The sequence below is a fragment of the Caloenas nicobarica genome, chromosome 3 (genome assembly GCF_036013445.1).
Source record: "Caloenas nicobarica isolate bCalNic1 chromosome 3, bCalNic1.hap1, whole genome shotgun sequence".
Lineage (NCBI taxonomy): Eukaryota > Metazoa > Chordata > Aves > Columbiformes > Columbidae > Caloenas > Caloenas nicobarica.
The window spans coordinates 55765855-55780803 of record NC_088247.1 but is presented as its reverse complement, the minus strand read 5'-3'; the positions used below and the strand labels follow the sequence as shown (position 1 = coordinate 55780803).

Below are 14949 nucleotides of genomic sequence, written 5' to 3'. Positions count from 1 at the left end.
AGATGATACCACATGGCAGGGGGTATTTTACATTAAAATATTCATCATAGTAAACTGGCTTTTTACCTTTGGCTTAATTTTCGATGTTAAAGCAGCTAAAGACTGACGCGACTGTAATACAGTGTATGTGAACACAAAGATTCTGAAGTTTAAATCATTTGGTGGGATTTTTTTTTTTAGGATTATATAAGAATCAAAAAGATTACAGGTTTAAGCAAGACTCCTTGGAGCCGGTCAACTATCATTCATACATACAATCATTTAACCAAAAAGAGTTAAACATTCAGACAAGTTTTATTTTTCTTTTTCAAAACTTTATTAGGCAGACGTTACTAGATGACATTGTAAAACCCCTTTTGTGCAAGTGAACAAACTCTACAGTATATGGCTTCCCACAAGTCATTAAATCCACAACCCCCCTCCCTCCTATTTCTCAATATCGACTTTAAGACAGGTGGAGTGCATTCACATGCTACCTTGCATTCTTCCATTTCGTCATGGGGAAGCACTTTTTCAGTCTCTTGGTAACAGGGGCTGGGGATATCAGTGTAAGTGGAAGGAATGCCTTCAAAGGAAACAAAGTACTGTAAGTTTTGACTTACAAACTTCGCTCTCTATATGGAAAGCAGATTAATTGCAGAGTCTTTTAAATTAAACTGCCTACCATGAATGTGATTGTATTTAGCAAAGTGAAGCAGTACAGAGACATACCTACTACTGAATACTAGTGAGGTAATATTTTGAAAATAAAACTGTTAAAAAATTCACTTACTTTCAAAAGGTCCTGTCCAGCAGGACAAACATTGGCAGAACACCTTCCCTTGTATCCATGCATGTACATGTGCATATACAACCTGTGTCTACTATAGCTTTTTAAAGAACAGGATTTTAGTTATACATTCATCAGGACAAGATTAAAAATCAGACATTACTATGGTAGATTCAACAGAAGACTTCAGTGAACCATCTCTAGACCTCTTAAATTAAAAAGGCACTCTGAAGAGGGTAGCAAGAAATAATCCTTACAAAACATTGACACGAACTAAAGCAGCCACAAAGGTAGCACACCCAACAGTGACTATTGGTATACATTTAGAATACCGACTTGAAGATGGATTATCAGTAAAATATTGCCCAAGACTACTGAATATTTTTGTAAAGTTATTACAGCATGAAGATCATTGTTGCAATACTATGCAACAAAAAAATACAGTTAGCAGCTAATTGCAAGAGAAAGACAATGGGAAACCTCATCAGTATTTGGCTGTGTTCCTGCTGGTTTTAAGAGAGAAGAATTTAATTTAAGGGAATAACTTTTTAAAATGAACAGTAACTCATCAGATTGAAGAACTATTTTGATACATGGTGCCTCCAATTCAATGGGTTATAGAATGACTTAGTTAATGCCTAATCATTTGAGGTAATACTGAAATAAAAGTTATGATATCTGTAAGAGTGATAACTCACTCAACTTTATTGCAGTATGGCTCCCATCACCAAAACCTTCAGATATTCAAGCTGAATCCTGATTAAATGCTTTCGTTTGATGCTTCATGAAGAGATAACACTGCAAGTAACAGCTATATTACTAATGAAGAACTTGGGAGGGGGTGGGAGGGGGCGCTGGGGAAAGCCTCTTCTACAGTTCTGAAAAACTCACAAATTTCAGGAGAACGTTCCAAGAGATACTCTTCTCATCTTCATTTCTCCCTCTCTTCTTTCCTTCCTTCACAAATTCTTAGTGGAGGAAACTGAACGTCATAAAACCATTTTATGATTATAAAACTACAATAGATAGACGTTCTAAGCATAATTTTTCATCTTACTCCCCCCATTATTATCTCAATTACCTTCTGATAATTACCTTTTTATAACTTCAATAATTTTTAAAAGATATTTTCTAACAGCAGTTCATATAATTAAAGAGAATTTTAGAAAAGTAGCTTATTCTTGGCACCTGACTTCCAATAAACGGATAAATTGGGAGCAATTTTAATACGAAAACAAACAGGTCCTTTAGAAAATGTCGATCATAAAAATTCCACTGTCTTCTGGGAAAGGAAGTAATCCCAGTAGAAGAAACAAACCCTACAGTAACCATTTTGAAGCCATCTAGAGATGGTAGAGAAATAACTACTTTTTCAGATCACACTTCCTACCGTGCAATGAACGGCTGGGCAGAGATCCCAGAGCTGCTCCACCAAGCTTGTTTGATGGTTTACTCCATCAAGATACCCAAACCCCAGAGGAACTACCAACTTACATTAACAGGATACGTTAGTTCATGTTGGATACCACTGAAATGCTGTTAAACTGCTCTGGGCTACAGTGCACCTCTGTACACCTCACTCCTCAGCACTTCCACCTTCGTCAATTAGTGCAAAGAGGGCTTGTTTGAGGGTACACATACCATGGGCTGTGGTCTAACCTAACTGCAGCTGAATTCTCTTCTGAAAAGAAGTTGCATTTCTTTAAGTGGCTGAAAACTCCTATCTGGTTATGCTGGAAGACCCAACTCATTCTGACAACACACATAAGATGCATTTACGCAGAAGTCTGAAACGAGACTGGGGAGTGGGGCATGTGGTGTGTGAACAAGGTAGAAAACTCAGAAATGAGATCATCAGAATTAAAATGGGCAAGCCAAATTACTTTTATAGATCATATAAAGATAAATTCTTCACTAATGTAACATTTTTCAACTTTCTGAGCTAACCAGAATTCGCTACTTTGGCTTTAAATGTCGATAGGGGTCCGCGGAACAGAAATTCCCATATTGCTTTATGGAGGGAAACAAACACTTTTCACTTGTTTCAAGCAATAAGGCACTTACACATTTAAAATTCCTCATTACACAAAACACACTGAATACTGGAATTCAAGCGTTGATTACATGGGTATTGCCTACCCGCAGTTTTTATAACTTCTTAGCCATCAAATAAATATACTACAGTAAGTTTCTAATCACTCATGCATCCTGTTTGTATATAGCGCAAATGTGGAGTTAGGAGTTACTTTCTTGATGAACCTGCAGTGGTTTGGCAGCACTCTAGTTGTGCCAGAAGCCTGTACGATGAAAAGGATCATCTCACTACCCTGACTTCCTGTCACTTAAATTAACCTTATTTTAAAGGGAATTCTTCGCCTTAAAATATATAAAAGAGATGGGGCAGGGGAAGATTTCTCATTGAATTATCATGGAATTAAGATAATGTTCAGCTTGGACAACCTCCTCAGAAACAGAGATCTCATTTTCTTTTTCTCAGCACCTATTATTCTCAACTCTACCACAGTCAAAAGAATAAATACCTTAAAAAGTTATTTGGACTCGGATGGTTAGCTATGTAACAAACATGACTGTGCTGTTTAATTACATTTTAAAAAATGAAAAGCTAAAATTCATGAAGAAAAACGTATTTCAGCATTTTGCATTTAAGTAATTAAAATACAACTAGTATAGCTCAGCAAAGCATTACTGAAATGACTTCTCATGAGACCACATTTTCAAGGTCCAACTCCAGCTGTTTTCACAAGTCACGTTCAAATTATGAAATTCAAAGGAAAAAGCCTTAGAAATAAAGTGTGTAACAAATGGAAATATGGTAAACATTTTATTATGAGATGGTAAACACAGTGAAATGTAGATCTACCCCTGTACTTGCAATTTCTGAACACAAAGCAGCAGAATGGAAATTGATATGAAGAACTCTTAAGAGCACTTTTTTTTAATGCAAAAACATAGTCCATGACTAAAGACTGGATCCATCTGCTTACCCAGAACTTGCATAAGGCATGAAAATGTTTCTTGACTGCATCAGCACTTTTATAGGACAAGTTTAAAATATCTGAACAGCTTGTTTGGATTCTGTAAGTAGATTTTCCTTCTAAAAATGAGGTAAATGTGGCATCATATTAGTAACATCATGCTCAGTGACTGTAGGTTAAAATTTCAACGATACTATTTTCAGTCTAACAAGTTTTCAACAAGTTAAACACTGAATGGCATTAGCATGCCACTGTGTTTAAGCAAGTATGTGCAAAATCCATGTTTATGCTAAAAATATAAAATATTTTTATACAATGATTTTCTCTTCTTCTGACTTGGATCCATCCAAAACACTTCAGAATATTTTTTCAAGTTTTGATAAGCCAAATAAGCTCCCAAAAGGTTTTCTTTCGCACAATACGCATTTTGAATAAACTAATTGCTCTTATAACTAATCTCTTTTTAAATAGATATATTTAGAAACAAACAGCTGGAATTCTGCTGAGAAATGTATGTATTTATTTGTTACTAGGGAGTAAGTAACTAGAGCTTATTACACATTTTTACCTTTGAAACCAGAGCATGCACTCCAAGATCAGTTTTCATTTCCCTACCTTATGGTGTTTCACTGTCAGGCTAAGAGGAGCATCAGTGATTAATTGCTTAATATGAGCACTCCATTCCTTACTGGAGAGAGAATGTATAGATCCTGAGCCTTTATGCACAGAATGATAAGGGAGAATGAGCCAGGAAGTCCTGTGTAACTGCAACAGGCTGCATTTGTTAGTTTTATTAAGAAAAAAGTTTGGGGGTGTTGTGTTATAGGTTAGTATTTAAGTGAACACACTGCTAGTCTTGCAGATGAATCAAGTCTAAGCTGTTTTTTCATATAACAGTAGCAAGACAAGCCACCAAATATATCAGCAACATAACTTTTAAAATGTTTTATGCCCTCTTTTTCAAATTTATCTGTTAAGTCTGAAAAACATTGAACAGGTATAATTCCAATTCTTACACTGCGCTCATAACTGTTGCACAGAAGAAAGCAGAATTTTAAGATATATTATTTAACACTGTCTATGGATGTTGTTTCTAACTTGACTGGTGACTCAAAACATTAAGAAAGTCTCTTTACTATATTGAAAACTAGTATTCCTTCCCCTGACAATTTCTTTCCTTTAATACAAATGTTGTTTGGAAATTCTTCCCTACTCCCTGCTCTCTCCTACACTTTTTATTAACCGGCCCTACTATCACTCTGCAAGTGAGAGGATGGGCTCCATGGTAGTTTGCACTTCTTCAGAAGTGGACCAGATTTGCAAGCTCTTGCACAATGGCTATCAACACACTTTCAGATTTTTTATCAAAGTATTTGGGGCCAAATTCCATGCTGGCATAAAAATGGGTATGACCTCTCTGGTTTAATGGAGCAATGACTGATCTCAGGAATGAAGCTGACCTGCTGGAACTATAAGGCTGCAAAATTAAAAGAAACTAAGAAATTCTCTCTAATAGTTTCCTCAGGATTCTCTCCATTAGCAAAATCAGAGACCTACTATAGCTTATAAAAGTAACAGTAACCCATGGTTCTTACCACAACTTGGAGCTACACAATTATCATACCAAGCATTACGAATGACGCAAGCTTTGCTCAAGAAACAAACCACCACAACTAAATTTTAAAAAACTCAGAGTCTGCATGGCAAACTACTTGGCTATTGAATACGAAACAGTTTCTCAGATCTAACTGGCAAGAGAAATCATTCAAACACTACAGAATTTGTATCCTCTGACAGAATTACTGCCCTACCCACACACCGCTTAACACCGTACGAGCTATGGCAGTCTTTGGACGAGCAGAAAGCCCCTTGCCTAAAAAGAATACCTGATGGTGATCCAAACCATCTGCTAGCCAAATTGGCAATAGTCCCTGCAAGTTAATATTTTTAATAAAGCAAATCTTCACATTGATCAAACTTTCAGAAACGATAGATGTAAATTAAAGCAAAACAAAAACCCTAGCATGCCAGGAAGAGTTACAAAGTCAGCATCGGTAACATCAAAATCCTCCCTTACTTACACATTTGCACTGCCCCAAAGGAAGATAATAGATCAAAGTGCACTGTATTTTAACAACATTTTAAATATATGAATATGCTGTTTATTATAAAGAGAGTGAGAACTGAAGACTAACAAACTTTTTTCTATGGAACTAGAACATGAGGCTGCTCAGAATTGCCCTACGTTTTGCTTGTATTCTTACTCAGTTTCACCTTCTCACTGGCTAATGGGGATCTGACACAAGGAAAAGCACAATTATTTTCCAGTCGCAAGCTCCTGGCTAAGCTCTGCAAACACAACTAACCATGCCCTGAGAATCCGCAGCACTCAGACTCACCCTGCCACTGACATGGTCGAGAAGTCCTGAAACTTGACCTGATTAATGAAATACAACTAATTACTTGGAGTGGAGAAAGAGAGCAGGACCAGGTATGTGCAGCTCCCACCCCACACCTGCAAAGAGTCCTCAGTGCCTGGGCAAACCCTTTTCCAGGCAAGCCAGGAATAGAAGGCTGGTGTAGAATGGATTTAAGCATTTCCTAGTCTGAACACTGATATTGGTGAGCAACAACTTCTCACAAGGATAAATTATCTTAAATATTAAATGTGGTGAAAGCAATCCTGATGATCAGCATACAGTAGCACAAAATCTGCCTTTGCAGGCAAATTCAGCTGCCTGATGAAGTTTTCTGCTAATAAAGATGGAGTAGAACAGTCCGATAGTTTCCGTACAGTTATGAAAAAGAAAGTTTAAATAAAAACATCCTTGAATTGCCATACAAAGTTAATTCCATTTCTTTCAAATTGATAAATTAACGCTTGTAAGACAAATGACATGACTTTGATGTATATAAGATTTCCTATGATACGAGAAGAGCTGTTTGAAAGCTAATGTTTTACTGAATGAAGTTTTGTGCTAAGCTACTTTTCATATTTCAGTTGGTTATGTTGTATAATATTGATGAAAAATTGTATTTATGTATTATTCAAGTGAGGATATTTTTAAAGGGATGGAAAAAGACTTCCATATCCCTGTTCTGCCTGGCTCTTGAAATTTTTTCCTCTTCTACAGAAAAGCAAAAGCACATATTATTGTCATTCTGATTTTTTTTTCTACAGAGAAAGCAAGATTAGACTCATCTTTACAAGGTCAAAGATGCCTCATTTTTCTATGTGTAGAAAATGAAGAACAATTTCCCTTTGATTTAATCTGCTCCGATAAAATCAAAATGGTCTAGATGAAATGATAATGTAGGAGTTGAGATGTATGTTCCTTTCCTCCACCCACAATGATATGCATTCTGAATATCAATAAGTGCAGATCTATTATCTTCCCTTTTATGCTCTTTATACTAGCATTTTAATTTCAGATCTTGGTGAACTCCCATCAGAAACTGAAAATAGCAAACATGGCAGAGTGAAAACAGCTACAAAACTGTAGCAATATCTCACATATTTATAAAGAACCAGAAAAGAAATTAATCCACTGTATAGTTAATTACAGATAATCTCAAGTACTAAAATATTCTCAAGTGGAATAATTTGACACCACATTACGGACTGCACTGCAAACCCAATTCTATCTATCTCACTCACTCTCTGAGGTCTGAAGGTTTTTCTAAACAATACAAAAATATCTTCTATTTGACATTTAAAGGAAGGAATAAAAATCCCTGAGTAAGCCAAAGACAACTGATATGTACAGCCTCAGAAAACACACTCAAAACTAAGACCGATTTTAAGGCAGCTTCCAACCTCAGACAGAACATAAATAGAAAACTGATGTGTCACAGAAGAAGAAATCTAATTAACAGGTGGATTTGCATTGACAATATGCTTTGAACTTTACTTCTAAATGTCATTGCCTCCCCGCTTAATTTACAAATCTTACAAAGGTACTATTTCTACTGTTAGGACAACAGGGTCAACACGCCCTTAAATTCAAATGGAAATATTAGGTACTTGTTGACTACTACAGTGTGCTTGTACACACTGTTCAACAAGAAAAAACCCCAAGAAAACAAAACCAGAAGCTGACAGCAAACAAGCATAGTAGCCAACTATGGTAAGTTGATATTTGTGTTTCCAGGTAAACAAAATTCATCAATTTCTTTCACCCAGGCTTTGAAGTCAAAGTGAGTGTCTTCTAAAAGTACTATGTTGGCAGGGCAGAATACTGTTTACTTAGAAGTTACAACTAGATTCAGATTTAATAACAATTTTCAAAGAAACTGGTGCAAAACACATCCTCTCAAATGATACGCTACTTTCAGACCTAAATTTTGAAGTTTATACACTCTTTGGGACATTGCCCATCTCCCTGCTGCCCCCTCTCCCCATATATACACACACACACATATATACACATATATATGTATCTTCAAACACACACTGGAAAAAAAAAGTACCTTCAACAGTACAAATCCAATCTTCTTTAAGATCAGCTTGTATTTTTAAAGTATAAAGTAGATATTTCTCTTATTCAGTTCCTTTCTTTACTGTTTCAGTGTTCTGCTTGCACAAATTAATTTTATTATATTTTTTCTTGTAAGTTATATTTGTATGATAAATTTGGATTATAACTAAAAGTGAAAAAAATCTCAGTAGCCGAATCGTAACGCTGAATTACATTGCTCTTTTGGCCATCCACTGAAAAGGAGGCCTGGTGGCAAACTGTGGTACTCTGAAGTTAGGAAAAAGAGCAAGGATAGCTATTCTCTTCAGATCTGTAACACGCCAGGAAGAGAAACACTGGAAGCAGAGAATAAGAATGAAATGGTCCCCTAAGAATTCATGATCCCTCTCCTTCCCCAAAATTCGCAGGATTTTTCTCATGAGACATCATAAGAATGCTCTAAGGCTTCTGTAGCCTACTTCAAACAAACAAAACATGCTGTTTAGGTTAGAAAATTTCATCAATTCAATCTTCACACAGCTAGTGCATAGCATGTGTATTATACACCAAGTCAGAACAAAAGAGCAGGTTTCCAGCTTTACCGCATTTCCTGGTACATCCTGCATCATGTTTCATGGATATCTTGGGACAGAACAGGACACTGATATTTCTTCTTATCTACACCCTTCACATTTTTTCTGTACTGTGAAAGTTTCAAAATGCTGTTCTCTTCTAACAAATCCATCACCCCACCAATCACTATTAATAGACTGTTATAAACGAAATACTAAAGCAAAACCAATCAGCATATTTTCAAGTGTGACGGAGCTTCGCTACTAAGGATGTTTCCCTCCGAGGCACTGCAGTTTGGAGGGGACAATCTACGCTCTTGCTCACTAGCAGGAGGACTCAGAAGATAACCAGCTGTCGTGCTCTGGCATGTGCCGGGGTTTCGGTATGCTGAACAGAATGCTGTGGGATGGAAGTTATTTACAGAAGTAGTTTTTAATACCAAAAGTAGTATGCTCAGTATACAGTAAGAGTCCAAACACTTCTAAGCATTTCCCCATTAAAGGCCAACACTGAAGTTAAACGGAGCACATGTTAGCAGTTAAATGCTTTCTTCACAGGCCAAATCGGTAGTAGAGTTCTGGCTACAATACAGACTTTGATTGTCTAGTTCAGAAACTTAGACTCAAAAAACCCTCCAAAGTAATAATTCAAAAACAAAACAAAGAACCCAAACGAAATGTTTAAAAAGCAGCAGTTAGGGGGTCCATCTTGTTCAGAGTGAACCAGAGCAAAGAGGCTTTCTGGTCTGCAGTAGTGTTTTCGGCTGAGGGAAGATGGCAGGAGATCTCCCGTTCTTCTTCCAGGGCGGTGGCTTTGACGCTGTTACCAGCACTGTATTGCTCAGTTGCACAAAGCACATGTAGCCCTTGCAGGACCAGCTCAGTTCAGGTGAGTAAGGTCCATCCTTACCAGGGCATACCTGTCCGTGACCTTTTCCTCTGCTTTTTACAAAGGCAATAGATAGGAAACACAAATAAACCTGCCAAAAGAAAAAAATAAGAAGAAAACCATAATTAAATGCAATCCTTTGAGTGTGCATTGTGTTTTTTTCAGTGTACATAAAGTATTCATATGCAGCTTTCCATGTCTCAAGGGAATTTAGACACAGCATTTGGACAAGCAGAAAAAAAGTATTAGTTTGCAACAGTCTCTTCGGTAATGAGTTACGCTACACTTTTGGTTTACTTTCAACAAATGCCTGCTAATGCTACTCACATTCCTGAAACATGCTCTTTTGTGTAAGATACAAACTTAAAATTTTTAAAGGTACTTTCACAAACCTCAGATCTAGACCTAAAGCTGATTTAACTAAACTAGTTTTCAGCCCGTTTCACATGATAGGGGCAGCATGTTAAAGATTTACTATTTTTTCTTAAAATATTATTTATTTTTACAAACAACCTAATCTATTGTGAAGTAATACCAAATGTTTATCTTTGCCTGGGCAGGGAACTGTTTATTCTTAAAAGTCTTTTGAGAGAAAGGAAGCTGTAAAAGAAAAATAAAATGAATAAATAAGATTTATTCAAGTGAAAAATAGTATGTCATAAGGGGTACTCTTTCAAACTCACATGAGAAGCATCTACCCCTTTCTCTTGCCATCAGCTGACTGAAATGGTCAAGATTTTCAGACATCCTTACAGTAACACAATCTAGCAAACAACTACTACAGTCACCAGGGTCCTTGCTTTGCTCAATAGTCTTGTAAATTGTGTAAAGTGATCTTCAGTTATGATACCGAGCTTACTTCAACAGTTGTGTTGGCAGTAAATATTGCTGCAATAACCTCAAACCCAAAGCTTTCCTATAAATAATCAATGTTTTTGGAACTGCTCTTCTTGATTGTAATCTTATCCAGCCATACCTAGAATGGGACTTCAGTGGCACACTGGGTATCACTGCTATTAATAAAAATTTTTTAATATAAGCAAAAGAGCATTTTTTTTTCCCAGCACAGATTATACCAGATTGCTGAGCAAAATAATTTTTACTGGCATTAAGAAGTCTTTATTGCCTTTATTTTTGGCCTAAAAATACCACTAAAATAATAAATATTTAAAGATACATATATCTTTAGTGAACTCAACTCAGAACATTGATACAGGAAAAACATATGTATTCTTAGCCTAAATATTGAAATTAATAGCAATATTCTTTATTTGGCCCGATGTACTCTAGAAAAGGTGTAAGGGTATTTTGGTTATATGCTGATTGGCTATGTACAATCTTATTAATGTAACTATCCTGGTATAATTTGGCTCTACTATATCGTAATAAAGGTGCCACATTCCAACATGCTTCAGGGCTGGCCACACGCTGCAAATTTTCAATGGAGTAAGTAGCTTGGTGAAGAGTTGTGAAGGAGCATGATGCCCAATTGACACATCACTGCCAACATAAATAGTGGATATGCACTTACGTGAGCAAAATTATACATTCATTGCTACAGCTTATTTCATTTCTGCAGAAGAATTCGGTTAAGCTTGGCAAAGAGCAGATTTGCTAGAATAACTACATCCACATTAATACAACCACGTTAGCAGACCTTTGATACTATATCAAATGAGTTCACAGTACCTTTTTTGTGATGGAATCCAATTTGGCAGCCTATGCACTGAATCAGATTTCGAGATTGACTCATCCCAATTTGCTGCTGCTTTGTTGTTGTTGCATCTTCAAGCTGGAGGGCTCTTGGGACTATGCCCATTGCCTCAAAAATCTTGCCTTGCACATGGCCAAGATCTTAGAATTGTGATGCACTGGGGTGATTAAAGGGAGGGTCCAAGTCAGCCAGCCCCCAGCATTATGTTTAAATGATTCTGGCCTTTTGACTAGTTTAACTACATTAGTTAAAGATTTTGGGTCAGAAAAGCCTTAACGAACAAATAATTGGGAAAAAAAAAATAAAGCTAATAGGCAAGTAAAATAAAAATAAAGCTAAAATGCAAGTAAGAAAAAAATACTCTAAAGACAAATGTTTAAGAAAAAAGTCATGTGCTTTATACTAAAACAGTTATCTATGAAATTTGTAGTTTGTGTCTATCTCTTCAAGATGAAAATACTGAGAAGTCATACAGAAAGTTACTGCAAAATCAGACTCAGACTTATTCACATATGTAACTCTTACCTATTACAACAGCTATGGCTCCCAGTGCCAGGCCCAGAACCAGTATTAGGGGTGTAATGAGTAGTTTTCCAGCTGAAATGCAAAATTCATTTAACAATTCAAAGCAGGCATTTTATTTTTCCCTTTCCAACCATCCACAAATATTTTGATATTGGACTTCCAAAAGCTGATTCATCTTTTTACTACTTTACCAGGATTCTTGTTTATAAATTCATCCTCCAAATCCAGCCAGGAGCTATCATCACCCAGCCAGCTCCCTGCACACATTTCTCTTTGCCCTCTTCACCCACCACAACTCTCTGAGCACAGCTCATTTTGTACATTAACAGTTAGCTTGCATTTACTTCTGTTTCCACTCTGAAATCCCTCAGGCATCAGCAGAAACATGATAGCTATAAAGCTACTATCGTTTGGCTTCTCCAGAATCCTACTGTTCAGCAACCACCCTGGAAAGATGCCAAGCAAACCAGCATCTTTGAGAGTTTAGGTTGGCTCAAGGCGATGAGACCATCATCTCTAAATATGCTTCTGCTCGCTTTAAAAGGCTGTGGTGAAGTCCTTATGTACAGTTGAGATTTAGGTCTAAAATCAAACCACAGCCAAGTCTATTTTGGATCAACATTTAAAAGGATACGTTGCCACTCCTACGTGAGTAAGGCAACGAGGTTGTGCAGCACACCGGCTAGAGCATAAAACTCTAGGAACGAATAAAACCTGCTCATATTCTTTATTTCCATTGAGTTCATGATCTGTAGAAATGCATGGAGGGAAGGCAGGTTTCCTTTCTTCTGACACGCTTAAGTTGAAGCAGAACTTTGAATCCCAGTTAGCTTTCTTGTATTGCATGCTTTCAACTAAATGGCAGAATCTCCCTGGCTGTGCTGGTTGAGCAGTTGGATCAAAAGATGTCGCTTGTCTCAGCTGTTCAAAAATGCAGCAGGGCAGGCACTTTTACTGATGCACCAGCAGCCTGATCGGGGTTTGAAATTAAGCAATTCTTTAAGTTAAGCATGTGTCACTTCTATAAAGAAAGGAAAAGTGAGTTCGTTACCTCTCTCTTCCCTGCCCTTCCCTCTCTCAAGTCACTCGTATCACATTACAGTAAATGGACTACTTCGTTCAATAATGATGTAACCCTCTCCATAACCTGAGCCACTAATTTGGGCAGTCTGAAGGAAAAATGAGATATTTTGGAAATATTTACAGCAGTTAAATGAATCGGTCCTTTTAATGTTCTGTTTTGATAGCTTTTAAATTTCATAAGAGTGTTGTGGGTGGGAAACTTTAATTCCTAGAAGAAAAAAAAATGTCAAACATTATTGGTATTACTCTAGTTGCTAGGCATCCTAATGGCAGACCTTCTTGGGACTCCACTGTGCTGCCTTCTATACACACAGAGATTGTCAAGTAAGTTACTCAAGCGTAGACAGGAGAAGGAATGTAGAATAAGGAAAACCTCAAAAAAACTCCAAACGAGAGTGATTGAAAACATTAAAAAAATTACCAAATTTCATTTGCTTTAATAGCATCATTACATCTTCTGTCCTGTTATGTATTCATGAAGTACCTAGCAATTGATTTTGAATAAAATTCACACATGTGAATTCAGGTGGTACTTAAGTGGTATCTTCAGTACATTTAAGACAGCCAAACATGCTTTTCCTTTCTGTGCAATTCATCACTAACTTGAGTGATAATCAAACATTCTGCCTTCAACAATGCAGCCAAATAATTACTATGAGAATGAAATCTCTAAGTCTGCTGGGACTGAAATATAAAAGCAATTTCACCTTACTGCACTGGTCACAGGACCAAGTTTCTCTAAAAAATGTTAGCTAAAGGGGGAGAAAAATGTCAGAGACCATTTCTGCTCTCAGTTTTTCTTCTCCTCCCTGTAATTTTTATTACCTTTACAAAACCATTGGTGTATGAAGAAAAGCATGTTTAAATTTATGCAACCATAAATGCTTTTCCCTTGTTCTTATTACAGAACAGTTTGTGATCGCAGGCACAAACGCTTCCCAGCAGAAACCATGATAGCATGCCAGCCTGCCATGAAGTGTTCTTTCCTTTCTACACACCCCACCCACCTGGATCGAGCAGCAACAAGACAAAAATCTGCGCAAGGCTACAAAACCACCATATTTACTTCAGTATTTCCTCTCCACAGCAAGCAAGTAAAAAAAAAAAGTCACAGAGGAACATATACCTAGCAACACCCCACCAGTCTCCCACTGACAGCCAAGATAATGTCCTCTTAATTTTCTCTACTTAGCTAACTAGCAGAGGCATTTTACTACAGGAATTCCAACCTTTATTTCTTGCTATGTGTTACTAAAACGTAGAGACTATGCTTCTAACAACCTATTTTTCTGCTACCATCTCCTCTTTCTAACATCTTCTGCTGACTCTCAGAACAGAACCAAAATCCAGGCTTGTACAGTAACACCTACTGATGATGATGCTCCCCCTCTTGCCTAATGAAGCCTTAATATGTTTACATTTACACTTCTAGATACCAGGACATCTCTGAGCCCAGGTGCGATCCTTAACTGGAATTAAACATTTCTGGATTTTCAACTTGATCTTAAACGATTAAGACTAGGAACCTTCAGTTCAAAACAAAATAACAACAAAAAAAGCAAAGATCATGACAAAGAAGAATGTGATGGAGGGTCTAATAAAAGGAAGATATGAGAAGGTAAGCAAGCTATTCATATTTACTCAGTTTCATCATAAGTAACCAATGACATGATCAGGAATCAATTAAAAAAACCAGAGGAAGTACTTTCTTCACACAACACACAGTGAAATCCTACAGCCCCTACTAGAGATCTTGTGGAAGTAAGAACTTAAGAACTGTGAAAAGTGAACTGTGAAAATGGTGAAGGATACATCTATTGATAGTTACTAAGCAAAGGTTCAGATACAAACCATAACTAAGGAAGTGACTAAAGCAATGATTACTGGAAATAGACAGTGAGTGAGATTTTAATTTTAAATGACCACTGCTGGGGACAAACTCGC

At 36.8% G+C, this 14949-nt stretch overlaps 1 protein-coding gene across 1 annotated transcript in view; it reads right to left on the bottom strand.

Moving 5' to 3' along the window:
• Positions 1–327: 327 nt before the first annotated feature.
• RNF217 (ring finger protein 217) overlaps positions 328–14949 on the bottom strand; it is a 65079-nt gene continuing 50457 nt past the window's right edge. The window contains exons 5-6 of the mRNA XM_065631943.1: positions 11923–11994; positions 328–9774 (exon numbers count right to left, since the gene is read on the bottom strand). Coding sequence (XP_065488015.1) covers positions 9701–9774; positions 11923–11994 — 146 coding nt within the window. The 3' untranslated portion in view covers positions 328–9700. The remainder of the gene's footprint in view (positions 9775–11922; positions 11995–14949) is intronic.